A 25,407-nucleotide genomic window follows, 5' to 3' on the forward strand; every position below is an offset into this window, starting at 1 on the left:
TATTCATGCACGTAACACTAGCTCAAATCTGCTGTGGGTTAAGAGGATGAGGGACACAAGAAATTTATGATACAGTCTGTCTGTCCTCAGCTGACAGTGAGGTTCCTTGCACTCTACACCCCCGTCCCACTATAAGAAATGTATTAGACTACATTTAAAGCAGTCAGCCTCTAAAGGAAGGAAAATGAGATTCTGCCCGCGCCTCCTGCCCATCAGCCACAGCTACTGAGTTGAGCTGAACTAGATTTCACAGATCATCGAGGCAGTCATTTGTTGTGATAAGCAACACAGGAATTATCCCAGGGAGAGGAGTGCAGAACCAGGATGCTACAGTCAGTACAGATTGCAATAGGAGGTATTGGCCTCTCTGAGATAAAAAAAGACAGACATTGACCTGGATGCTGTGCCCTGGGCCTTATTTTGGGAAATGTGGGAACAGTCACAAGCACATGGTTCTATTTCATGCCCTGAGAGACAGAGCTGAACAAGGGAGTATGGAAAAATGGGAAGAAAAAAAGCCAGAGAGGACAAAAGGGAGAAAAAAAGAGAAACCCATTCTCCGTTTTGTGATGGAAAGAAAAAACATTTGCTCTTCTTCCAGGATGAACTCATGTATATGTTAAGGAAGCTTTTGTTGAACATTGGAGACTTCCCTGCCCAGACATCTCATATCCTCTTTAACTACTTGGTGAGTAGCTTGTGGGTCCATTGTGCAGCCCAGAATCTTACCTCTGGCTGCACGTGTCCTAAAAAGTTAGTGTCACAGTCTGCATGGAAATAAATGCTCTTAACTTTTCCTATATAGCTCATACTTGCTTCTGGCTGTCGGTGCAAGTTACCGGACTTACACCAGCCTTTCAATCCTTCTAGGGAGAGGAAAAGAAACCATTAACATTTTGTTAAACCCCTAAGCAACCAGTCATGGATTTCTGAATTGAACCACAGACAACAGGTTGTAGACCAGTGCCAGAAACCTTGAATTATTTTACTAAATTTTCATTCAGAAAGTGCTTTGCTCTTGGACAGTCCCAGTGGAGCAAATCTAGTAGCTTCTTTCAAGATCATGGAAAATGCATTTGCTACAGTTAGGAGATGAAAAAACAGACAAGCTATACGCTACTCCAGGAGCCCTCTCTTGTTTGTGAGTTGTCTGTGTGGCAGCACATCAGAGCAGAAGGCACAGGAAGTCTCTTACTGCAGAAGTTCTCCCTTTTCCTCATCTACAGTGAGGCTTGGCTGCAACAGTACTTTTTGCCCCCACCCATCATCCTCTCCAGAAAAAGGAAGAATAGTACAGGCAGATTGTTCTGTAGTATGTATAAACTTTCAGGACGTAAGTTTGATGAGTTCATCCCTCTGAATGAAGAAAGGTAGAAGAACAATATTCATGTTCTGTGTTTGCACAGTGCTCTGCACAATTAAGAGGGTGTATAACCTGATATTCCTCTTACTTATTACCTGCAGGTAGGACTGATCATGTATTTTGTACGCACTCCATGTGAATGGGGCATGGATGCCATTTCTGCCACACTTACCTTCCTTTGGGAAGTGGTAGGTTACGTAGAAGGACTGTTCTTCAAGGATCTCAAACAGACTATGAAGAAGGAACAATGTGAAGTGAAGCTGCTGGTGACCGCCTCGATGCCAGGTATAAGAAATGAGTTTTTAAATCTCCTTCACTTCCAAGTTCATGACCCCCTGTACCAAAAAGGAGATCCATCAGAACTGGATCAGAGAAAGACCTGCTACAAATGGCTGCGTATTCTAAGTCAGTTTTCCTTGAGTTGAGGATTCAGTCAGTAAGTTCCACCTCTAATACCCTGAGATTCAGAAAGCCACTTTAAGAGCTCTAAAAGAAGCAAATAGAAAGTGAATTACAACAGTCTTTTAAAATCAGAGCTTTGTGCCAGTTGGGCTGTGAAAGGCTAGCAGGATGATCGCTGTAAGACTGTACCATTCAGACTCAGTTTGATTTGATGCAACCTCTCATTTAAGCCTTGAGAGAGCCCCAAAAGAGCATGCTGTAAGCCCAAGGTGTCACAAGTCAGGCAAGAGATATCTTGCTGAAAAACAGGTTTGACCTTTTAGGTTTGCTCCTTCCTCAGAGTGATGGTTGCTGCTAAAGTCAGCTCAGGCCTTTAGGAACAGACTGATTTCTCATTAACAGTGGAAGTGTGAGACTACACTAACACTGCGTAGTGGATTCCAGACAGGACTGGCATTGTCTGCCTGCCCAGGAATTAATTTTAACTATCACTTTTCCTCCATGGGAAGTCTTTTGAAATTGAGTTAATTGAAGAGGCCAGGGAGAATGCAACTGCTTTTGTTCCTTTAGGCACAAAAACCCTTGTTGTGCATGGACAGAATGAGTGTGACATCCCAACGCAGTTACCAGTCCATGAGGACACACAGTTTGAGGCTCTTCTGAAGGTAGGAGTGAGTTTTTGAACCAGACAAACTGCTTAATCGTACATTTACCTGCCATACTTGTATGCCAGCAATAAACTCTGCCTGGTAGCCCTGTTTCAGTGTAGGGGAGGGAGGTTTTTGGTGACAGGCACTTCAGTCTCCATGTGAGGAGAGCTTGGTTGCAAGAAACAGGATCCGCATTAAAGGATATTAGAAATCCCCAGACCTCACAGACAGCCAAAGCCCCACAAATGCAACTACATTTGAAAACCCTGCAGCTTTTTGGGTATTTGCTGTATACTAGCGTTTGGATAATGCATAAATCATTTAAGTGCTTGGTTGTATCAACACTAAAGACTGAATAGAACAATCACGACCAGAGCGGAAATGATGGTTCAGTAGCCATGATGATGCCTTGGGATCTAGGAGATGCGAATCAGTTCCCCCTTCTGCCAAAGATTTCATGGATGGCCTTAACAGAGCCACATAGGAAAGAGATTTGTAAAAGCCTTCAGTTTGTCCAACTATGTTAAATTTTAATAGGAATCACACATCTCAGTGTGATCTCGACTTTAGTGTCTCTGTACATCACCTATCACTAAAGCTTGATAAATACATAGTATGGAAATGGAAGCTGCAATGCCCACGTGGCTCATATGGCCAGACAAAGATGTGCAATATGAAGACATCGAAATGAGTAACATCAGCCTTCAAGACTGTGATATCAGCATGCCTTGATTATCGTAAACATATTAATGTACTTTATGATTAAAAAAAGAAATAAAGAATTAATACCAGCAGAGTGTACCAGCCTAACTGAGTCATGCAGGTTTGTGCCTTTATACATTATTAGCTGGACATTCTTCTTTTGAATGTCATAGTCTTTGTACAGCTAATAAATAACAGGATGTTTTTCTTTCTTCCTCTTCAGGAGTGTTTGGAGTTTTTTAACATACCTGAAACACAATCTTCTCATTACTTTTTAATGGATAAGCGATGGAATCTTATTCATTACAACAAGGTAAGGTAAAGATCGGGTGCAGATGACTTTTTTCTTTCCATCTGGTCCCTTTTAAAACATCGGGATTATCTAAAGGAGAACAAGCAGCTCATAAACAGACAGAATTCTGCCCTGCGGGCACCACGTCTTGGGTGTTTAGTTGTGTGTGGTGACAGATTGGAGTTTGACAGAAGAGGGAAGAGGCAGAAGTGGAGTACTCATTAATGACTCTTAAGTCATTAATGTCTAGCTTTCTTAGAAAAGAGCAGATTTCTCTTCTTTTTATGCCCTCCCGTGATGCCTGACACTGTCTGAAAGCCCCTACCCAAAAGCTTCAGAAAGGGCTAAAGGGCCTTTTATTCAGTTTTGTTGAGTGATGCTGTTACAATTGCATTTGTTTAAAATACACTTGTTTCCTTTCCTGGCAGACCTACGTCCGTGACATTTATCCTTTCCGGAGGTCAGTTTCTCCCCAGCTCAACCTGGTGCAGATGCGTCCAGAAAAGGGTCAAGAGCTCATTCAGAAGCAGGTATCTTCCTGTCACCAAACCGCTCTGCCCAGAAACAAACCCTGTAAATAAACGTTTCTTTTTCCCTTCAATGCCTTCACTCCTGCCGCATGCAGATCGAGGGCTTTGCTGGAGAAGTAGCAATTGGCATGAAATCTGCCCTGGTGCCATTGGACAGGTGTGCGGTATTTTAAGAAGAGTCAAAGAATGCAATGTGAATTCCCTCCCGCTCTCTCCAGCCAGCTTCTTTTAGGCAGATCATTTTGCATTCTCCTACACTTGGCCAGAAGAGCTTCAGTTACCTCAGCTTCAAAAGTTGCTTGTTCCTTTCTTTAACATGACCTCTGGCTCTTTAGGAACCCATTTAAGACCTTTTCTTCTCCAGTCTGTCTGGCTGTGGATCAGGAATTATCTGTTCTATCCTCCTCTCTGTCCTTTCACTATGAAGAATGTTTTCTGCCTCTCTTCCTTGTCCTGCTCTCAGATGCCAGTCTTACCATAGCTACTCCCAGAGGCAGAGGAGTAGCCATCCTTTCATCAGGGAAATATCCGCCCTCTGAAGAGCACCGTCCTATCTTCCAGCCTCATGACCTGATCATCTGTCCGATCCTGCTAATGTTCTGCAGCTCCCAGGAGCTCTCCCTTAGGAACTCAACCCTAACTAAAGTGGCAGGGCAGCGCCTTTAATGTGCTGCAAACCCCTACAAGTATGTCTTTAAACACTAAGACAACAGTATTGAGCTCACTCTACCTGTAGAAGCCACATGCTCTATTTTCCACAAAAGCCAAATTTGTCTCAGTAGCACAGGGTTGAGCAGGGAAAAGTTGCTCTAGCTGTACCTGCAAAGGATTATAACGAGCAGGAAATACAAAGGGGGACGAATGTGGTTAAACTGTACGAGTTTGCTATTAACAGTTGAATTATTCTAGCCAAAAAACAGCTACTGCGGTTGTGTCCCGCACAATGTGAGTGCAGGGACAGGAAAATATCTTCAGGAAGGGTTATAAAAAGCAGCTATAAAGCTGCTTAAGAGGGACTACCAGCTAAAAAAATAGAGAACATAGTTAATGCTCTCTCATATGTGTACAGTACAGCATAAGGGAATATTTCATGTGCTGCATCTGCCAGTAGAAAGTCTATAAAAATCTGAAATTACTTGGGATCTTTTTGGTTGCTTCTCTGGCAGCAATTATTCTCACTGTGGTTCTAGGAGATGTGTCCTACATATGAAGTAAATGAGTTTGATATGCCCTACATGACCCCAAAAGATTAAAATGGCCTGTCCAGTTCTTTCAGGGCATTATTTTACGCTCTACATTTTTCTATTTAGAGTACTAAGAGGCAAAAATATTTCTAAGGTAAAACTTAAGCATCTACCAGCCTCTCTTGTAGTCAAGCTAGAAGTTGCTGGACAACATCCAGCTCCAGCAAAGAAAAGAGCACTGTAGAGTCTACCCACAGAGCAGCAAGCCATGGAAAAGTACTTTCTTTACTGTTGATTGATTGAGCACCCAATTCTAAACCGAGCGCACTTCAGAGCAAGGTCATAGCAACTGCAGGACATGGGAAGCTGAGCTGTGTCACATGTTAAGCCACATGCTTCAAGTTTTGGCTTCACACCAGTAGCTAAGAGCTGTCTCAACACTGCTTCCACAGACAATTGCTTCTACTACTGAGCATCGCTCTGGTTTATGGTTACTTTTCACACCAAAATAAAATACCTAGCCTGACTAGTCCTACCAGTCAGAAGTTCAAAGGAGGGTGGTAGAATGAAACTCAGTTTCCCAGCTGGTGTATACGAGAAGCAATAGTCTGAAGTCAGCAGGACTTTGCTTGTTTACGGTACCTTGGAATCTGGTCTGCTTTGTTTCATTGACTACTTTTCTTTTGCAGCTATACATAAACCTTCTATGGCCAGACATGAGCCAGCCTCAACCCAGGAGGTAGATAACCATTCCAACCCCATGTTGACTATAGTCTAAGACCTTGCGGAGAGCAACTACAACTGTATGGCTTTCAGTTTGGAGTCGGTTTGCCTCTGGCCACCTTGGGGGTCACACTGGCAAAGCTTGCATTAACCTCCTAAAGAATGCATGGCACAGTTGCAAAGTGTTTGACAACCACTCAGGGTCCTCCACAAGACTGAAATAGAAAGTGTTGTTAAAACCTCTTTTACAAACATGATCCATCTTTGCTGAGCTGGGCTGAAGAACGGTGGTCATGCAAATTCTAGCAAAAGGGTGCAGCACTACCCTTATGGATTTCAACAGGTTCCTCTGGGCCATGTGTGCAGCATCCCTTCCATCAGAGAAAGCCATGGAAAGTAACCGAGAAAAGTGCATATATGTTCTAAAGAACTTACTGATTAGACTGATTCTGCCTCTTGTCTCTTTTTCTCTCAGGTGTTCACCCGTAAGCTAGAAGAGGTGGGGCGGGTGTTGTTCCTCATATCGCTGACACAGAAAATCCCTACTGCACACAAGCAGTCCCATGTATCTATGCTCCAGGAAGACCTCCTCCGCTTGCCTTCATTTCCCCGAAGTGCCATTGATGCCGAGTTCTCACTCTTCAATGATCCCCAAGGTACGGCCTTTTGATAGCTTTCTCTGGTGGCTGTACAGGGCCCAGAAGGTTTCTGTGATGCGCTTCATTTGCCTTAGAAACATACAGACTTGTAGCATTACTGACAGCTGATAAATCTCTTCCTAGGGAAAATGGTACATAGCTGTTGGTTTGTAAGCACAATAGCAGAAAGGCCTTTGCTGTTAGAGTTCTTCAGATGAAGCTACTTTCTTTGGACCCAAATGAGAATAAGTTATGTTTTAAAATTATGCACAAAACAACAGCTGGAATACTGTGTCCAGTAGCATAACTGCACTTCAAAAGGGTTGCTCAGAGTCCTTTGCCATCCACTTCGAGGAAGCAATGGACATTCAATGAAGACTGGGCAAATTCTGCAGCAGGGATATAGAAACAACCCTCTCTTTAGAAACATTGCTCTGAAAGTCAAGTAGGGTTTCCAGCCTGACTTGGGGATTAAACAGGCCATTGTTGCAGGATGGTAAGCATTGGCAAGATCTGTAACAGGCCTTAAAGGCACTTGCTTTCAGAAGCATTATTGTACCTCTGCATCAATGTCCTGTAATGTGCAGGACACCTGAAGGATAAAAATTCAGCATAAATCCACACAGCCATTTCGATTGTGTGGGGCGGATGATGATGTACAAGTTCAGATCTGCTTTTGATTTTTAAGAGGAGAATTTCCAACCAGTGGGGAGCAGATTTAAAGAGCTGCGTGATAGTCATCATTCTTTGTCTTCATGTGTGTTGCTTTCAGTCAAGGTTTGCTCAAGCCCTGTGGTCACTTCCATAAGTACAGGATGGGTGAAATAATTTTAAAAAGGCAGAACGATGGTCAGTGTTGTGGGATGGTTCTTTGGGGAGGCCTTTGGCTTCTGGGAACGTTGTGAGGCTGGCTGTGGTGGACAGAGTTGATTGCTGTTGCCTCTTCTTCCCCTCAGCTGGGAAAGAGCTCTTTGGTCTGGACACTCTTCAGAAAAGCTTGTGGATTAAGCTACTGGAGGAGATGTTCCTTGGCATGCCCAGCGAATTCCCCTGGGGGGATGAGATCATGCTGTTCTTGAACGTCTTCAACGGTGCCCTGATCCTGCACCCTGAGGACAGTGCCTTGTTGAGGCAGTACGCTGCCACAGTCATCAACACAGCCGTGCACTTTAACCACCTCTTCTCCCTCAGCGGGTACCAGTGGGTCCTCCCCAGCATGCTGCAGGTGAGCCATTTCCATGAACAATGCGAGGGAAGACTTCCAAGCGAGCACTTTGTTGTAGAACTGACTGTTAATGGAGAAAATTTAAACTGCTGAGTCCTGGTGAAGTCACAGATTTGGGGGGCCCCAAGACAACAGACAGACAGACGACAAACAACAGACCAGGGCGGGATGGCCCAAATCAGCATTCCTGAGACTACATTCCCTTTTCTTCTTGAGTAAATGACTACATTTTCTTTTCTTCTTTATGTTAAATAAATTAATGTCTGTTTCCCTTACTACATACTTCCACACAGAAATGTGACATTGCTGGAAAATTTTTGGACCTTGGGTCTCCCTTGGTGTTTTTTCCTCCAGGGATGGCTGAAATCTGGGGAGTAGTTGAAATATCTTGATTTGCCACTTGCTGACTGAAACTAAAATATATTAACTTCTCTAAGTATGATAATTGTATTATCTGCAATTTAAATAGCAACAGAAAATAACACTAAGTGTTTACAAAAAATTATATGTTGTCTTTTCATGTGAGTGATGACAAATATTGTAAGTGTTAGAGGCAGAGTTTCTCTTCACCTTCAGGTGTACAAGTATGCCTTTTTTCCTGTTGACATTTGAGAAAAATCAGATACTGAAAATAGAAACCCCCTAATATAGTTGTTTTACAGACAAAATGTTATTTCTGCAGGGGTCAAAGACAATATCTAAACATTTAGTAGTATAATGTGAGTACAGAAAAAAGTCTTCTTTCTGTAAAAGAAGCAATGACCATGATGTGCCTGTGTATGTTCATTTTAGTATAGTTAACGGAGCGCAATAAGTAGGACCAGTGATGAATTTAGGTATCTAAACAAACTCTCTAGTAACTGGAAAGTGTAATATTACTTAAATGGTTAGGTAAGTATCTGTTGGGTCCAGGTCTGCAGTGCATGTATTTATTCATTAGAAAGAAGACATTTTGACACTGAAATAAAATAACAAGAAAATCCTGCCCACCCCAGCCCCAAACCTCCCACAGACTTGTACCAGCACAGAAGGGCAGACAGGCAATTGGAATGGCCAGAAGAAGGAAGCATGGTGAAGTTGTTCCTAGCAATTATACTATTTGCAAAACTGAGAAACATCACACGTCTGTGGCAGCACATTGGCTGCACGGTTCAGTGGCCAGCCCTGAAAGAAATGCCACTCTGAAAACCTTAAAATACCTTAAAAGTGGGTGGAGGACAGGCTAGGAGTTCAAATTATCTTGACAAACTGGAGATACAGTCTGAAAAAAAGAAAAAAAAAAGCTAGATTGTGTTGATCAGGTTGGACAAGTGTAGGTCCTTACTACTAATAATCAGCCACATCAATACAGAAGGGAAAGCAGCTGATTCAGTAGCACTTCTGCAGGACAGAATATTGGAGTTGTTATAGGTCTGAAGCTAAACACGAATCAACAGTGTCCTTCTGTTGGAAGGATAAAAAGGAAAAAGAAAAGATCTCAAATGCCATTCTGGGATGACTATACAGATCTGTATCTTGTGAAAGAAACATGGAGTAATTCTGCTGCTCCAATCAGCAGCACCACTGACTTGAAGTGCTGGCTCTGTCCGGCTGTGAGCACTGCACAAAAAGGTCCCATTTAATTGAGGAGACTGCAGACTGGGACGGGGATGTACATCCAGAAAACGTGTCATATGAGGAAGGACTTAAAAGCTGGGATTTGATTAACTGGAAAAGATCACGATTGAAGAAGAAAGCACTAACTGGCTTCAAACAAGTAAAGTGCTTCTAGGATGGAGAGCGAAGGAATCTACCTCTGATATGTAGGACAAATAGTAATGACAAAGAATGTTCAAGACTGACAAGCAAATCTTTTTTTCTAAGGGTAGTTTGTCCCTGAAATGCATTGCCAGGGAGGGCGGATAAGTCTCCATCTTTAAAAATATTAGGCAAACATATTAGGAATGACAAGGCTGTAGCTGATTCAGTCTGGGGTCAGGAGATGAAGAGCCCTTCCACTGGAGTAGCACTTCCACGTTCCTTTTCATTTCCTTAGGTGTACGCTGACTACGAAAGCAACCCACAGTTACGCCAAGCGATTGAGTTTGCGTGCCGCCAGTTCTATATTCTGCATCGCAAGCCCTTTATTCTGCAGCTGTTTGCAAGTGTGGCCCCTCTCCTGGAGTTCCCTGTGAGTAGAAGCCATTCCCTGGGCTCGGCCAGGCCCTGCAGCCCCCTCTGTGTATAAATAGAGTATAAAAGGAAAAGAATGATTTGTGACTCTCTAAATGCAAATCCTTTCTTAGAATCCAGCAATAGGAACTAAAAGCTTAATGCCAAGTTTTAGTACGTGTGAACTATAAGACTGGATTAGCCGTGTTTTGAAATATTCACTAATTACTTTTTAACATTTTAGTGAGTTAAAACAAGTTAATGGAATTTTAATTTGAAGTGGGACTGCCAAATCTAACTGCGCATACACTGTACGCACACACTTCTCCTTCCCAGGGCAGCAAAGACCTGCTGTTTCTGGGAAGTAAAGCTGTGTGCAGTTTTCAGATCATGCTTGCACTGTAGCATCAGTCGGTTGAGTCAGGCAAGGCTCATTGTTTGACAGCCGTAAGCTCTTGAACTCCATGTGGGCCCATCGTCAAAAAAAAAGGTTGCCCACACCACCAGATAAAGATTCCTGGGATGCACACAGGCCCTCAGAAAACCAACCACAAATGTCTGTTGTTGAAACAGGATGCTACAAACAACGGAACCAGCAAAGGAGTGTCAGCTCAGTGCCTGTTTGACCTGCTGCAGTCTCTAGAGGGAGATACTCCAGACATTTTGGACATCTTAGAGCTAGTGAAAGCAGAAAAGCCTCTCAAGTCATTAGGTAACAGCAAAGCACCCTTTATTCGAGAATTCCGGTTTGTTGTTTATTGATTCAACATGCATTTGATGCAGCATGATTTGTTCAGGGCCCTTTTCTTCTCTCAGAATGCGGTCATACCTTTTTCTTATGCCTCGTGAGGCTTTTAAGGTTGGCTTTATCACCACCATCCTGTCAATATCTTCTGCAGGAGGGGAATTATTAATTTATTTTATTCTAAAGCTACTTTTTCTGCATTGAGCCTGCTAGTCTGAGACTAGCCCCTGGCATTTTGAATTTTATCATGTGTGGGTGAAGAATAAAGATGCCTAATAACCTGTATCATGCTGACAAGATCAGTGTCACCCTCTCCTCTGCTCCACGTGGGCAGGAAACAAAAGCATCTTCTGTGGGCAGACTGTGACTCGTAAATGACGAACGCCATTCAGACATTCAGAGGTGCTGAGTTCTAGGGGGGGTGTCGATTTATCACAAAGTAGACTATATACGGCTTTATGATGTATCCAGGACATTCTAACTCTTGATAGTTAGCCACGCAATGCAGCATTTAAGAATTTGGCTGCTTTGTGCTTTGCAGGGAAATAATTTTTGCTGATTTTTAAAAGGATCTTCAACTTACTTTCCAAATTTGCACTGCCCTTAAAATAGGTACTGATGGACCGTGAAATCGGTCTAGCCTTAGAGTTAAAGCTTTGTTATATACTGGGATTTTATGATGCCACACAATTATATCCCAACTTATAATATAAAATGGTACAGAAACAGATGATATATTTTTCTCTTTGTGTATTGTAGTAAACATTTGTATAAAAGCTTTGGGGTTTCTGTGGAGGGTTATTCAAAGGCATCTCTGAAAGTTCCCAAGTGTGTGTTGACAATGAGACTGTAAATTAGTATGTTGTGTGCCTGGTATTTTCCATACGAAGATCAGAATTATCTAAAACATCTGACTTCCCAGTTCCATTGTTCAACGTGATTTACATGCTTTGGGACCTTAACTTTGACTTGGGCCCCTCTATACCAAAGTCACTTCTGAAAATGGGACTATAGTTGTATTACAAATATTACTCCTTGGATAATTCAATTTCTTGGTGCCTGGCACTAATTATCCCCAGAGCAATATTTGTCGTATGGGATTTAAATGCTTTTGAAAACTTTTTCTCAAATCGATAGCAAACCAGACTCACTTTTGTGCTGGTGCCCATGTGGCTATGAGTATAGAAGGGACTTGATTTTTTAGAAGTAAAACTATCTTCTGCCATCAGTGGTGTATCAGCATCATTTTTAGTGCGGTGCAAACACCTAGGAAAAAGTGGAGGGAGCATAAAAATTGTCATTCAGTTGACACGTGTCCTTGTCATGTATAAGCTTAAGATTTTGCTTGTGATGGGCAATGTTTGAAACAGGACTGCAGTGGCAGCCGTAGCCTTATGCTCAGCAGTGATTCGACCTACTGAGAACTGTTTCTCACCTACTGAGTTCTTGGGCGGCAGAGTGCAAGTGGGAGTGCAGCATATGCTTCCTTTTTATAGGCAGATTTTTGTCAAAAATCAAGAGCCTATTGGGGACTGTTAACATGAGAAGCAAGCAATTGAAAAGGGGAAAAAGGAAGGAGCGTTCTAGCTCCTTTCGTATTCGGTATGTTTGTGTGACAGTCTTCTCATATTGCTTTACTCCCTCAGACTTCTGCTATGGGAACGAAGACTTGACCTTTTCGATCAGTGAAGCCATCAAGCTCTGTGTGACAGTGGTGGCCTATGCTCCTGAATCATTCAGAAGGTCTAATCTGTTTTCTTGGTTTGTGCAGACTCAGAAAAGGCATAAAAGCGGCATATGGCATGCAAAAGCAAGGCAGACAAATGGAGGCAGAGGATATAGAAATTCCATGCCCGGGGCTTCTCTGTGAGGCCAAACCTCTGCCTGTTGGCACCTCTCCTGGGGCTCCAGCTCCAAATCCTGCCTGCTGCTGGCTGCAGCTGTAAGCGGGACGGCAGTCAGAGCGGCAGCACGTAGGCTGTGTTTCCAGGGCCCCCGCAGGCTTCTGCTCTCAGAGCCAAAGGAGAGGGAACTGGAGGGGAGAAACAGGCAGCTGGAAAGACCAGGAAGATATAGAGAGAAGGGAGGTAAACTGGTAAAACAAAAAAGATGGTTTCCAAGAGGGAACCAGAGAAGAAAGGAGTCTTTGGAAGGGAAAATTAATGTCTGCAAATGGATGACATTCAGAAGATACCCGGTCGTCTGGGTTGCTTTTATTATTATTGTTTTGTGCATCAGCTAATTTGCCCCCTGGTGTCCCTGATCCAAGCGTTTCTTTGGCCCAGGACTGCTTATCTAGTGAGAAGCAATGAAATCTCAAGGCCAGTGAGCAATCCATGGGTCTTCAGATAGAAACTCAAGCCTCCACCTGATGTGAGTTTCAGGACTGACAAAATAAAACAGACCAAGTGTTGGTTATTTTTCCAGCCTCCAGATGCTGATGGTCTTGGAAGCGCTGGTTCCCTGTTACTTGCAGAAACTGAAGCGACAAACCTCTCAAGTGGAGACTGTGACAGCAGCTCGTGAGGAGATTGCTGCTATGGCTGCCCTTGCCACCTCTTTGCAGGCCCTCTTGTACAGTGTAGAAGTTCTCACCAGGTAACCCCCGTGGTTCAAAGGTCTGAGCCTGCGTCTGGTTATCAGTTCGGGGAGAGGGAATGCACAGGAGGTCACGATATGCAACTTTAGCTTGAATAATGGTCGAGTTTTAGGCATGGTAAAATTAGTGCCAAACTTCACCAGATCACCTGTAGAATTTCAGCGTGCTTGTTAGATTTAGTCGTTAGTGTGCTATTCACTTTCCCTTTGCCAGGCCTATGACAGCCCCACAGATGAGTCGGTGTGACCAGGGCCATAAAGGGACCACAACAGCAAACCACACCATGTCTGCAGGTGTGAACACCAGGTAAGTCAGTGGGATTTTCTTTCTTTCTCATTTTTCTGAACAGCTTTTTGGGGGGGGAGTAAGGTAACACCTCATTGCTCAGAGGGCTCGGAGCACTTCCTCAGCAGTCTGAGGCAGGGCCTGAGGTACTCTGAGAGAAAACAGTCAGATAAAAAGAGCACATAGCACAGGACTGAATTTCTGCCAGTAACCAAATCCCCAGGACTAGAATTTCTAGTTTAAAACCATGTGACTAAACAGAAGACCAAGACATCAGTGTGGAGGACACCCATCCTAAATTTCCCTTTTCTCACTCTACAAGTAAACTGACAAAGCGACTCTGTCCCCCAGTTCTCTGCTTTGCCTCCTTCTGTCAGAGCGGCCACTGGGCAGAGCACACCTGGGAAGTGGAAGGGTCGGATCCTTCTGGCCTTGTTCTGAGAGACTGAGCAGCCGTACAAGCTCAAACTGCACATCAGTTGGGACTCACAGAGACTGGCACCTCCTGTAGTTTTCTTTTCTTCCTCTTCCCGTTTCCTTTACCTACGTTTTCTTTCTATCACATTTACCTCCACATTGGTCTGGGGATTTTTTGCAGTTAGAGGCAGCAAAGGAGTGGGTGGCAGGGAATTTGAGGGAAAGGGGAGAATGACTGGCAATATTTTTGTCCTCCTTAAAAAAAAAACCCAAAAATACAAAACCCCCACAAACAAAAACTTAGCACGAAGAAGGAAACAGGGAAGAAGATGGCACCAGCAGACTGTTAATACTGCTTCTGGGCCATATTGGCCATTCAAATTAGGCTGCCACTGGACAATTTACTCAGTCATAGAGCAAGGGCTTAAGGAATCTTGTTACAAAATCCACCCACAAGCATTTGTGATTATGAAGGTTTTCTTTGCAGTACTGATTACTCTTCTGGGCAGCCCTGCCTTCTCCTGGCCAGGCTATGGCTTATGCTCACCTGGAAAGGGAATTCTCCCCAGCGAAAGCTGGAGCAGCCGTTCTTCCAGAGCAGAGTATTTCCTCTGGACTTCTCTTTTGTCTGTAACAACTGATAGTAAGTCTGTACCCAGCCAACAGTCTAGTATAACACCATGGGCTGTATAGGACTGTAAATCAGGAACACCCTTCTGGCAAGACATGCTTTCCAAGTTATTCCCTGTCTTCTTCTGTATTGAACTGAGATAGAAATCACTCTCTGCATGAAGACGATCACATCAATTTATAGATGCGTAATGCACACATCTTGGTTGGTAACTCCTGGAATTAGTCTGAATGAAACACAGCTTTGACTTTCAGTCCTGGAGCTGAGAAGCAGATAAGCCCCTTCATGCTCAAGTCTGCAGTAGATATGCCATTTACTTCCATTGCGAGATTGCTCAGTCTAAGGAAAATAAGGTGTAATGCAAAGTAGTACTTTTTTGTGTGTCTGCTGATTTGGGAGAGCAGTTAATATGTATCTGCTGACAGGCAATGTAGAGACTCCTTATGCTGTGTGACTCAAACATTTTGGTTTGCACTTTCAGATCTTGGTTTACATTTCCAGATCTTTCTGATTATCAAACATTCAGTCTCTGATCCAAAATATTTTTGCACTGCTCGAGGTTTCCTGCCCTTGTTTCTTCTGTTGCGTTATCATTGCAACAGACATCTGCTAGCAACAGCAGGAGTCTCCTGGTGGCAGAAGGATCACTGTGCTAGCCAATGTGTTAGCCAAGTGGTGCAGGGTTTGTTAATGCTTCCTCGACAAGTGGCAGGAAAAAATGGCAACAAAACAAAAAACCACTCTGAGGTATTCTTTCCTCTAGGTGAGCTCTGGCTTCATGAAACAGATTGAGCACTGGGGTGAAAATGAGGAAGAGAAATTGCTTTAAAGACGGCTGTGATTTTTAAGCCTGAATTTTTCCTTTTATAACAAGGGCAATAACTATAGGAATCTGTTGTTTGCTGACAGCTGGGAGGTAAAGGCTGTTCGGCGTGGTCACTATGCGTAGCCATTGTTCCAGCGATACCATCCTGCCCATGGCGAGTATACCCCTGGGCTGGAGCAGCGTTGCCTTCTGTCAGAAAGGCACACTTTGGGCATTACTAAGTTGCTGTTTACAACTGCTCTCTTTCTGTCTTCCCAGGTACCCAGAACAGGGAGCCAAACTACACTTTATCAGGTACAGTAAAATCTTCACCCAGTCTTCCTTGACACGCGATGGGTGTTGCCCAGCAGTTTCCAGGTTCACTACTGGGTCACACTCACTACAGCTGTGACAGTCAGCCCTTTTTCAGGGGAGGGCAGCAAAGAATCGTTTGTATAGAAATTATTCATATTTTTAACAAGACTTTGCAGATGATTATTTCCTCTTTTTTTTTTTTTTAATTGCAGATGCAACTCTCTTTCCTTTCAATGGCAGGGGAAATAATCTGTTGCAAAAACAAGCTGGAGAGGTCATTATAATCTATCCATGCTGATCCACTGCATAAAAAGCTTCCTTCTTTTCTCATTTTGTATCCTCCAGGGAGAACCTTCACTTACTGGAGGAGGGCCAGGGTCTTCCCCGAGAGGAGCTGGATGAGCGAATTGCCAGAGAGGAGTTCAGGAGACCGCGGGAGTCACTGCTGAATATCTGCACAGAGTTCTACAAGCACTGTGGTCCGAGGCTGAAGATCTTGCAGAACCTGGCTGGTGAGCCCCGAGTGACTTCTCTGGAGCTGCTGGATGTGAAGTCCCACATGAGGTATCGCACAAGCATTCTGCTTTGGCTTGTTCATTTCAGGGGATTCCTTTCTTTTAGCTCTTAATTTTTCATAATAGCAGACAGAATCACTTTTTGGTAGTGGAATGCCTCGTAAAGGAAGATGAAGGGTGACAGATCCTAGCAATGCACTGAACCAGCTCTGTTCCTTCCCCTGGACCAAGGAAAACCCTCAAAAAGCTCTTCTCCATTTCACATGCATGCTCTGAATAAAAATGGCAAAGCCACTTAGCTGACAGAGTCTGTTACAGTTAGAGATCTTTGGATTCAGGCTGTCTCTGTAGAACACACAATGGTGTTTGACATTAATTTAGGTCTTGTTTAACAAATGCCATAAATTCCTCTGGGAATTGGGAGGTGGTTTTTTGTTTGGTTTGTGTGTTTGCATATGAATTGAATGTTGGTGTTACCCTCCTCTAGCAAATGATTAATGATTTAGAGGGTAATTTTAAACAAGAGGTATCTGTTTCCACAGACGCATGTCTGTCTTATGTAGTGCTTGGCTGCAAAAAAATGGAAACCTGATGGAATATGGCTGCTTTTGCAGTGCCACCTTTACGCTTTTTCCAAAGAACATAAGCCCCAGAAATCAATCCACCTGTTTAGCTGCATCACACACTCCATGACTTTTAGTAATACAAGTCTGAGATAAAAACTTTAATCTTATGTTAGAAACAAAGGTGAGATTCTCAGGACAGGTTATGTCCTTGGTTAGACATGTTGGAGTTTTTTTAACTATTTAAATGGGAGTGAGGAATGCGTGTCTGATGAATGACCTTTATTTAGTGCAGTAAAGGAAGGGGATTGCTTCTTTTTACTATCCTAGTTTTATTTTTGTGTGTAACAAGAATGTTCCGAGTATACTACCAGAAGTGTTTGCAGTTTGACAGTAATGTGGGAACTTCATTTCTACATGTTTTTATGATCCAGAGTAGTTGAGTTTAATTTATCTTAAACTATTTTACGTCCCTCTCTTAAAAGATGAGTTAAACAAACTTAAATCCATATGTACAGAAGGTGTTATTGATGTATTTTCTGGAAAGATACTGTCTTGTGAGAAGATTTCCGTGAAAGTGAGTCACAGTAGACAGTAGTAGCTGGCAAATACTGCGTTCTTTTTAAGAGAGATGGTCTTTCATAGTCAAAGGTTACAGCAGTAAAAGTAAGGGTGTGATTTGCAGATGATAATGAGTTGTGCTCCCATTCTCTTATGTCTCCTGAGAAGTGCTGGAAATGACTGCTTTATTGTGGTTGGAACCTGAATTGCTGTATCATAGTTAGCCCTAAATAAAAGCAAACATCGTCTAGACACTTACATAAATTCATTTCATAAGTATCAGTGAAATGACTGACAGGATTTGATAAAGAAATACTGGATAAAGAAAAACTTCTGGTTAACCTGAGGAACTCATTGCCATTGATATTGCTAGGCAGATTTTAAAGAGAATAGAAATATGTTCCATTAGTTGAAGACATTTCAGAAGAAGCCCCCACAGTACAAATAAGATTGTACTGTAATTGTCCACTGCAAAGTCTATTGATGCTTCAGGGAGTATACAGGTTTCTATCCCTTTTATTAGTAGGGACTGATTATTGTCTTTGTCTACTGCAAATATTCAAGTATTTCAGTGGGTCTTTGTCAAACTGCAAGTGTAAGTTAAATGTTGCCATGGTATTTCACAGTCAATACAGAAAATGCCATTGGCGAGGCCATCTGGGAAGGTTTGAAGAAGCAACAGCAACACAATCTGTAGAGGTGTTAGGAGAAACAAATCAAAGCTGCAGGGAATAATCATAAAAGTACATGTTGTGTAAACCTATGGGAGGCACATTATTTTTAAAATGTAACACCTGAAAATTGCACAGTGAGACCTCTTAAAAGTGGTGACACTGAAAAACAAGCACAAAACCAAACCAAATCACTCATTAATTGACATAGAGGTGATGTCAGATCTGTGATTCACAGACACTTGCAATGTTGTAATCTTACTAACAGCTCAGGTACTTTGGTTTTAGCTACACAAGTCCGTGATTCCTGATGTTCCTTTGGTACATTTAATATCAATGTAATAATATTCTTTAGACCATTCACGCGTACATAAATATAAACGGTGATTTGAGAAAAAGAATCTTAACAGACCAGGAACTGTGGTATCGGTTCTAAGAGTTTAAATAGCAGCACATTTGACTTTTGCCTCTTTTTCTTTTTACTAGACTACTGAAGACTTATCTGTTAGTTCATTGGCATGTGTGAAGAAATGCAAGTAGTATTTGATTTGCTTCTTAACAAACCCTGGTTTTAGATTGGCAGAAATTGCACATTCCCTGCTGAAACTGGCACCTTATGACACACAGACGATGGAAAGCCGAGGTCTCCGGCGCTACATCATGGAGATGCTGCCCATCACTGACTGGACAGCTGAGGCGGTGAGACCTGCCCTTATCCTCATCTTAAAGAGATTGGATCGTATGTTCAATAAAATTCACAAGATGCCTACTTTGAGGTGAGCAGGTATAATGGAAATCCTCTGGGGTCTGTTTCTGATATTGCAAGCCTTGAAGTCTGGGTATGTCATCTAACTAAAACTGTCGTGTCGCAGTGAACCTTTACGACATATCAGAAAATGAACAGATGCTTTTATCTCTGTAAGTGTGCATTTATGTTGACATTTTTGTTGTGTCTTCTGGTAGCAAGAGAAGAAATGCATGGCTATTAAGAACTACAGAAACAACTTCCAGAAATCTCAGTTTCCTGTCTCCAAAATAAGTCTTCAGATTTGTACCATCTCACTACCCTCTTTATTTATTTCAGCTGTGAGTTGGGGAGATTAGTTTTATTTTTTAACGGAAAGTTGAACTGTAGTAAGAGTATTTCTAGCATTACTTCTCATGAAAATACTGTTATGTTCTCGGTAAAGATAAAAATAGTCTAGAGCTATGCAGTAGCTTCTGAATGCTCCTCAGTAAAGGGAGCAGAACTGCATCAATCACATCCAGTCAGTGGCTAGTGAAAACCTGGTGCATCACGTAGTAGCATTATGGTACCGGCTTTGGCAACTTTGAGAAGTATTCAATACGGAGCATTCTCACCTCAGGGGCAGTGATGCAAATCCATTCTGGGTAGTGTAAAATCTCCCAACCCTGCAGATTTTCCAGTGATCTGAGTAAAAACAGTCATTGGTCTTAGTCACCTGCATGGGCATATGTCCTCAACCGCTCAAATTGAACTTTGTTGGCTGTCCCAGCTGAGAAGCCAAATGATGTTAGAGAACATCAGAATTTATGACTCTGACACAAAACTTTAGTGGGAATCGTATGTACCCAACTCAGATGGAGCAAATAATAGGGAGGTGATCTCTTCTTTCTGGCATCCCTACCTATCAGTTTCCTTTGGCTAACGATCTACTTTAAGAAACTTCTGCCCTTGTAGGGAATTTAGAAGCAGAAATGTCGATGCTTTTCCTTCCTGTTGGTTTGATTCTTTGCCATGTCTTGCCTGCTTCTTGCTCATTCTTTCTTTTCTCACTCATACTTTCTTCTGCCTCCAAGGCAGCTTAGGGGTCTTCCTGTTCCTCTTTGTGTAAGCTGAATGAATGCTCATAAATTAAAATTCTCTTCATATTTTCTCTCTCTGTACGTGTACCTATGCCTAGCTGAAACTGCTCTTCTGTACACAAAGGGATAGAGACAGCAAAGTCACTGGACCAAATGCAGCAACTACATTTAATTGTCATTGGGCCAAGAAGCCTCTTAGAGACGGGGCTGGGTGCCAGACCCCAGGAGCCATCCATCAGAATCTTACATGCTGCCTCCTGTGGGCACCCTGCTCCAAAACCGGTGTCTGATGGCAGCAGTATGTATGTAAGAACAAGTACAAGAACAAACTACTGTTCTGGAGATTTAGGAACAGCGGATGCTGAAAGAGGAGATGTATGTTGGTCTGCATAAGAACTTACATAGCAAACACTTCATCCCCCCTGTGTCTCTAAGAAGTCCACTGAGGAACTCGACTAGGGTGTTGTTTAGTCGTGAGCTAACGCGTTGGCGCAAGCCTTGTCTCTCTGTCCCGATAAGCGCACAGTCAGATGTTGGCTTGAGAGCTACACTTGCTCCAGAGAGTCATGCCCTGAGATGAAGAGGGTGAACTACTTTGATGTTACCTGTGCTGTGTCTGCTTATGATTAAGGAGGACTCCGTTCAGCATCTGTCATGAGCCCTAAAAGCTGTTTTGGTGAAAAAAGCAAAAATGTTAGGGAAGAAAGGATCTTGGAATGAAGGACTTCAGTGCTGGTAGGGAATGAATCCGCCCTCCTGCACGGTATGAGGAAGGTAAAGATTGTACTGCTGGGCCAGTTTAAGTTTAGGGCAGGCTCTGTCTGGGAGTTAATCTGACAGAGCAGATGAGACTGAAGAAGTGGCTTTCGGAGGGCACTCACGGATGATGGGGCCTGTTCCCTCAGTGAGAGCGTCCACAAGCCACACGTGAGGGAGGAGCGGCTCGGTGGGGAGTGTGGCACAGCAGGCCCTTTCCGGCGCACAGGCCCGCCTGAGGCAGCACGCCGGGGGCTCCCTGTCCTGCACCGCCTGCCCGAGGGCAGCCTCGGGAGCGACACACAGCGCCACGGCTACTGCGAGGGGGCGCGTGTGGCTGGCGCAGGCCCCTCCGCCACGTCTCTTGTCTCTCTCAAAAGCCCGGTGTGCTCTGTGGCTCTGCGCTCCCCTGAGCTGCGTGAGGAAAACCCTTTCTCTGTCGCGCACTCTGTGCTCATCTCGGACGTCGTCGCTGCTGTCTGAAACGTCGTTTCCTCTGTGGGCGTCAGTGTGTGTCAGTCGCCGTGTTTGCGGGCGTCTGGTGGGGGGCAGGAGGCCGCGGCTAACGGCACCTACTGTTGTATTGCAGGCGCCAGGTTGAGTGGGAGCCTGCCAGCAGTTTGATTGAAGGGGTTTGTTTGACACTTCAGAGGCAGCCAATCATATCCTTCCTGCCTCACCTTAGGTCCCTGATCAATGTCTGTGTCAACCTGGTGAGTAGCCAAGCGGCAACCCCGTGAACCTTTGCTAAACCTCCCTCCAGCCGTTGACTTCTCCAGACTGAAGATGACAGTTCATTCCTGTTCCTGCCATTTTACCTGTTCCCCCTAACCCCTCGCAAGGGGGACTTCGCAAGTGACACTAGAGATAGCAAGGTTCATTTTTGAAGTGGTGCATGGGGAGATACAGGGACCAGTAGCCGTGGTCAAGTGATTTATTTCCGTCGCTTCCCACGCACCACTTCGAAGATCCACCTTTGCCAGATTGAGCTGAGAGTTGAGGGCTGCAAGTTGGAGAGTGGGGTGGTGGAGACTGCACACACCTGGTAGAGACGGGGAGAGGGTGGCACTGGGGATACCTACCGTCCCCAGTGGGGAAGGACCCCGATGGCTCTGTCAGAGGCCATCAGGCGCTGGCTAGTTAGGAGGGTTTACGTGGGTGGATTCACTCCACTGTTTGCAATGTCCCTGGCTTGATCTAGTACAGGTTTGCACTGTACAATGTTCAGATCCCACTCTTAGAAGAATTTACGCTCCTAAGTGTGTTACAACAGAGAGATGATACAGACCGAGCCTGTCTGGCCATTCAGTGATAGACTGTAGTGTTGCTGCACTGGAAGAAAACCCCAATTTTATATCAGTGTAACTCCAGCCATTCGGACAAACATGCATGCTTACATTCCATGTGGAAAAAATACAAATAAAGGGGGAAAGGCTGCACTAGTATTTTTATTTTTATTGGGGTTTATAACATTTTCTTCTTAGAACATAAATGTTGTATCTTTTTCTGTGCAGTAACAGAAAACCTCCCAGAGTTCACCAGTGCTCTGAGGAGGTTTTAAAAACAATGATCATCAGTTAAAAGGCAATATCAGTTTTTGCCAGTCTCCTGCCCTTCAAGGCCATACAGCACTCATCACTGCAAGGGCAGGGATGCTCCAACCTGTCAGAGTCCGTAAGACTTCTCCCTTGTTCGAGCGGAGGTAGCTACTGCAAATCTGGGCCCTCAGCCTGCTTAGGGTTGCCACATGGGGAGGTTGCTACAGAGTTAGTTCAAACACAAGTTCAGAATGGACTTGCAGTTTGGCAAGCAGTCGTGGCAGAGTGAATCACACCAGCAAGCTCTCCAAAGGGCCAGCATTAAGAATTAGCTAGTGCTCTAAATATAGCAGAAAGCTCAGCAGTGCTGAAGCGCGGTCCTCGTGCTTGCATCCAGCTGGCTGGGAACATCAGGGAGAGCTACCAGGAAAAGATGTACTCTTTTGTAAGAGTATTTTACCTTTAGCTGTCAGACCTGTGGACACTGTGAGCTGCAGGAGCACCCCTGGCTGCATGCTGTATTGTGTAGACCAGTTGCACCACGAAGCCCAAAAAGAGATCAGCCAGGAGGGCGGGGAAACGTCTAAATGATAATCCATGGTGATATAAAGAAAGGGCTCTGCCTCTTCTTCTAAATTGTCCTAAACTGGTAAACCTAAACTGGTTACTGCCTTTCTCCCCAGGCTGAACTTTGAAAAATAGAGTATATTCATATCCCCTAAGCTTTGGTGTTTGCCAGGTAGCTTCTCCCTGTTCCCGTCACCTAGATGTGTCTAGTAATGGAGACAAACAGGCATATGCAGGCCTGTGATTTGATACCTCCTGAGGGACACATCCAAAAATGGTTCAAATAACCCTCCCGCAGAAGTGTTGTTTTCTTGTGCTGATATATCAAGGAGTTGCAGACGACCAGGTCACATGCAGGTGACTCTGCTTCAGACATCTGGGGTCAGGTGAGAGGAGTCACACTTATGAGCTCCTAAGAACAGACTGCGTTTGAGAGGAATCTGAACACTGTACAAAACCCGGCTTGGGTCAGACTTAGGACATTATTTTTCAAGTAGATCAGCAAGAGAAGGGAAAAAATGTCCAGTTTCAATGCAGACTTTTTGCTTTGATGACATATTTTTATTTGTTACAGTCGTTACATGACATATCCTCCAACTGTTCCACCAGTCCAGTGCTGGTCATTCAGGGCTGGTACTGGGTACATTTGTAAATGTACCAGGTTACCTGTGCACCCCCCCCATTCCTTGCTGGTTCCTTCTTCTCCCCTCCCTTTCCCTGCTAGAACTCCTTCTCCTCACTGGCCTCAACTCCTGCAAGGACCACTGGGGGGGTTGGTTCTCCTGGAGCCACCCCAACCTAGTGCTCAACAGAAGGCCCCTCCATTTCACTGACGTTGGAGGATATGGCATGGGTGAAACTGCAAGTAGTCAGCTGTGGTGATGTGCTCTGTTTGTATTGCAGGTGATGGGAGTGGTAGGACCCTCCAGTGTGGCTGACGGATTACCCCTTCTTCATCTCAGCCCTTATCTCTCGCCACCTCTGCCCTTCAGCACAGCTGTTGTCCGGCTTGTAGCATTGCAGATACAGGTGTGTCTGCCCTGGCCTGTGGCCAGGTCTGTTATAGCTTCTGGTTGAGACACCAACTCATCGGTGCTCTGTTTTCTTTCTGCAAAAGCTGGGCAAAAACTGTGGAACATACAACATACACCAAAAATGAAAGCGAAGCAACATATAAATTCTCCCTTCTTTTTGAAGGCTTGAGCTGAGCTCAGAATCCACCTGTTGGGGCCAAGTCCACAGCAAGCATCCATCAGCTTAACACTGACATTGAAGTCCAGGGAGTTCGGCTGATAGATGCTGTTTGAGGCTCTGACAAGCACGTTAGGATTCTCTGCAGGATCTAAGGAGTTGTCATAAGTCTCCTGCCACGGGGATATGGGCCCAGGCCTGGGTCACATCCATGCAACCCTCCCTCTTTTCCTGTGGGACCACCTGTGTAACTGAGAGTGGAGTTTGTGCTCTTCTGCTCTTACCTGAGCTGGTCGCACCATGTGCCAGCTCAAAAAAGCAGGGCAACTTGGCTTTTCAGCTGCTGACTCAATAGCATCCTTGTTGCCCAGAATTAAAAAAAGCCATCCTGGGCTTTTTGGAGGATTCATCACCATTCCTTTCTCATAGCAGTGCCATAACGATTGCAGAGTCTTTCTGCCTCTGTATCCCTTTCCCTCCCCATTGGCATGCAATCAGGCAGAATGGTGACCAACAAAGGACAAATTTCCTAATCTAGCTCCAGCTTGCATTTTTAAATATGCATTGGCACATCCAGTTGAATGCTTCAGCAGGTATTTCTGAGCAGTGGGGCAGCTCGGGAAGGAGGGCTCAGAGGCACCAAAACGCAGTGCTGTCCCTCAGAGCGTGAGGCACAAAAGGACTTTTTTGGTACCAACTGACACAGAAAGAGGATGGATTTCTTGCAGCTCTGAGGTAATGGTTCTTTAAACAAAGGCAAAAAAAAAAAGACCACCTTCACCTTCTCTGAAATCTTTTCTCTTTTTTAAAACCAGATACCAAATTAATAATTTTTTTAAAGTATTTTGAGTTTTTACTTTTATTATCCTCTGCTCCCTGTTCCCTCATTCTTTTCATGGGCTTTAAATGTAATGGGAACCAAACATGACAAAGAAACACATGAGTAGTCATATTCCTAATATTTCCAGCAGAATATGAAAGAGCAGTACTTCACACCCCATCAGAAAACATCTTCTCCTGGAATTTCTCAGCCCAGATCTGCAAGCCTGGGGGGCTGCAAGGTTCAGTTGCATTTCACAGCTAAGTCTGTAGCAACTGGGAGGTTGCAAATGAGCAGAGTTCTACTGACATCATTTGTATTACCTCCTCTAAAGACGAAAGACCTTTCAATTTAGGCTTGACTATGTCCATTTTGTAGTAAATGTCCATTTTGCTTATTTTTCCGGAGTTCGTTCTTTGCGCTAGGGAGGATGATAGGGCAGCACAAAGTGAGGCAGAACAAAAAAATGTGTTCAGGAATAACCTCCATGTTCAGACAGTAGAATATTTAGATCATGCCATTTGTGCAATTTCCTCTGTTCTTTTTTTTTATTCCCTGTAGTCTGGGTCAGATCCCGATGCCATCCACAGAAGTGCAGAGTTTAGGACTAACACTCAGCTGACTCCTCCGGGATACATCTGATTTTGTTAATGATATCTGTGAGAGAGGAATCTGGGCTTCTTACCTCTTGGCTATGAGAAGAGCAGGTGGCACCTCTGTTACTCTGTGAACTCCTGTTAC

General features: G+C 44.0%; 1 protein-coding gene across 1 annotated transcript in view; it reads left to right on the plus strand.

The window, feature by feature from the left end:
• Positions 1-25,407, plus strand: part of UNC80 (unc-80 homolog, NALCN channel complex subunit) — a 130,114-nt gene that overhangs the window by 82,888 nt on the left and 21,819 nt on the right. The window contains exons 38-54 of the mRNA XM_054210195.1: positions 602-688; positions 1,465-1,648; positions 2,336-2,430; positions 3,341-3,430; positions 3,838-3,939; positions 6,322-6,502; positions 7,441-7,709; positions 9,745-9,879; positions 10,434-10,572; positions 12,252-12,348; positions 13,033-13,203; positions 13,418-13,510; positions 15,622-15,657; positions 16,003-16,221; positions 18,543-18,743; positions 21,140-21,263; positions 23,559-23,684. Of these exons, the coding sequence (XP_054066170.1) occupies positions 602-688; positions 1,465-1,648; positions 2,336-2,430; positions 3,341-3,430; positions 3,838-3,939; positions 6,322-6,502; positions 7,441-7,709; positions 9,745-9,879; positions 10,434-10,572; positions 12,252-12,348; positions 13,033-13,203; positions 13,418-13,510; positions 15,622-15,657; positions 16,003-16,221; positions 18,543-18,743; positions 21,140-21,263; positions 23,559-23,684 (2,349 nt within the window). The remainder of the gene's footprint in view (positions 1-601; positions 689-1,464; positions 1,649-2,335; positions 2,431-3,340; positions 3,431-3,837; positions 3,940-6,321; positions 6,503-7,440; positions 7,710-9,744; positions 9,880-10,433; positions 10,573-12,251; positions 12,349-13,032; positions 13,204-13,417; positions 13,511-15,621; positions 15,658-16,002; positions 16,222-18,542; positions 18,744-21,139; positions 21,264-23,558; positions 23,685-25,407) is intronic.

Source organism: Rissa tridactyla, chromosome 7, assembly GCF_028500815.1.
Source record: "Rissa tridactyla isolate bRisTri1 chromosome 7, bRisTri1.patW.cur.20221130, whole genome shotgun sequence".
Lineage (NCBI taxonomy): Eukaryota > Metazoa > Chordata > Aves > Charadriiformes > Laridae > Rissa > Rissa tridactyla.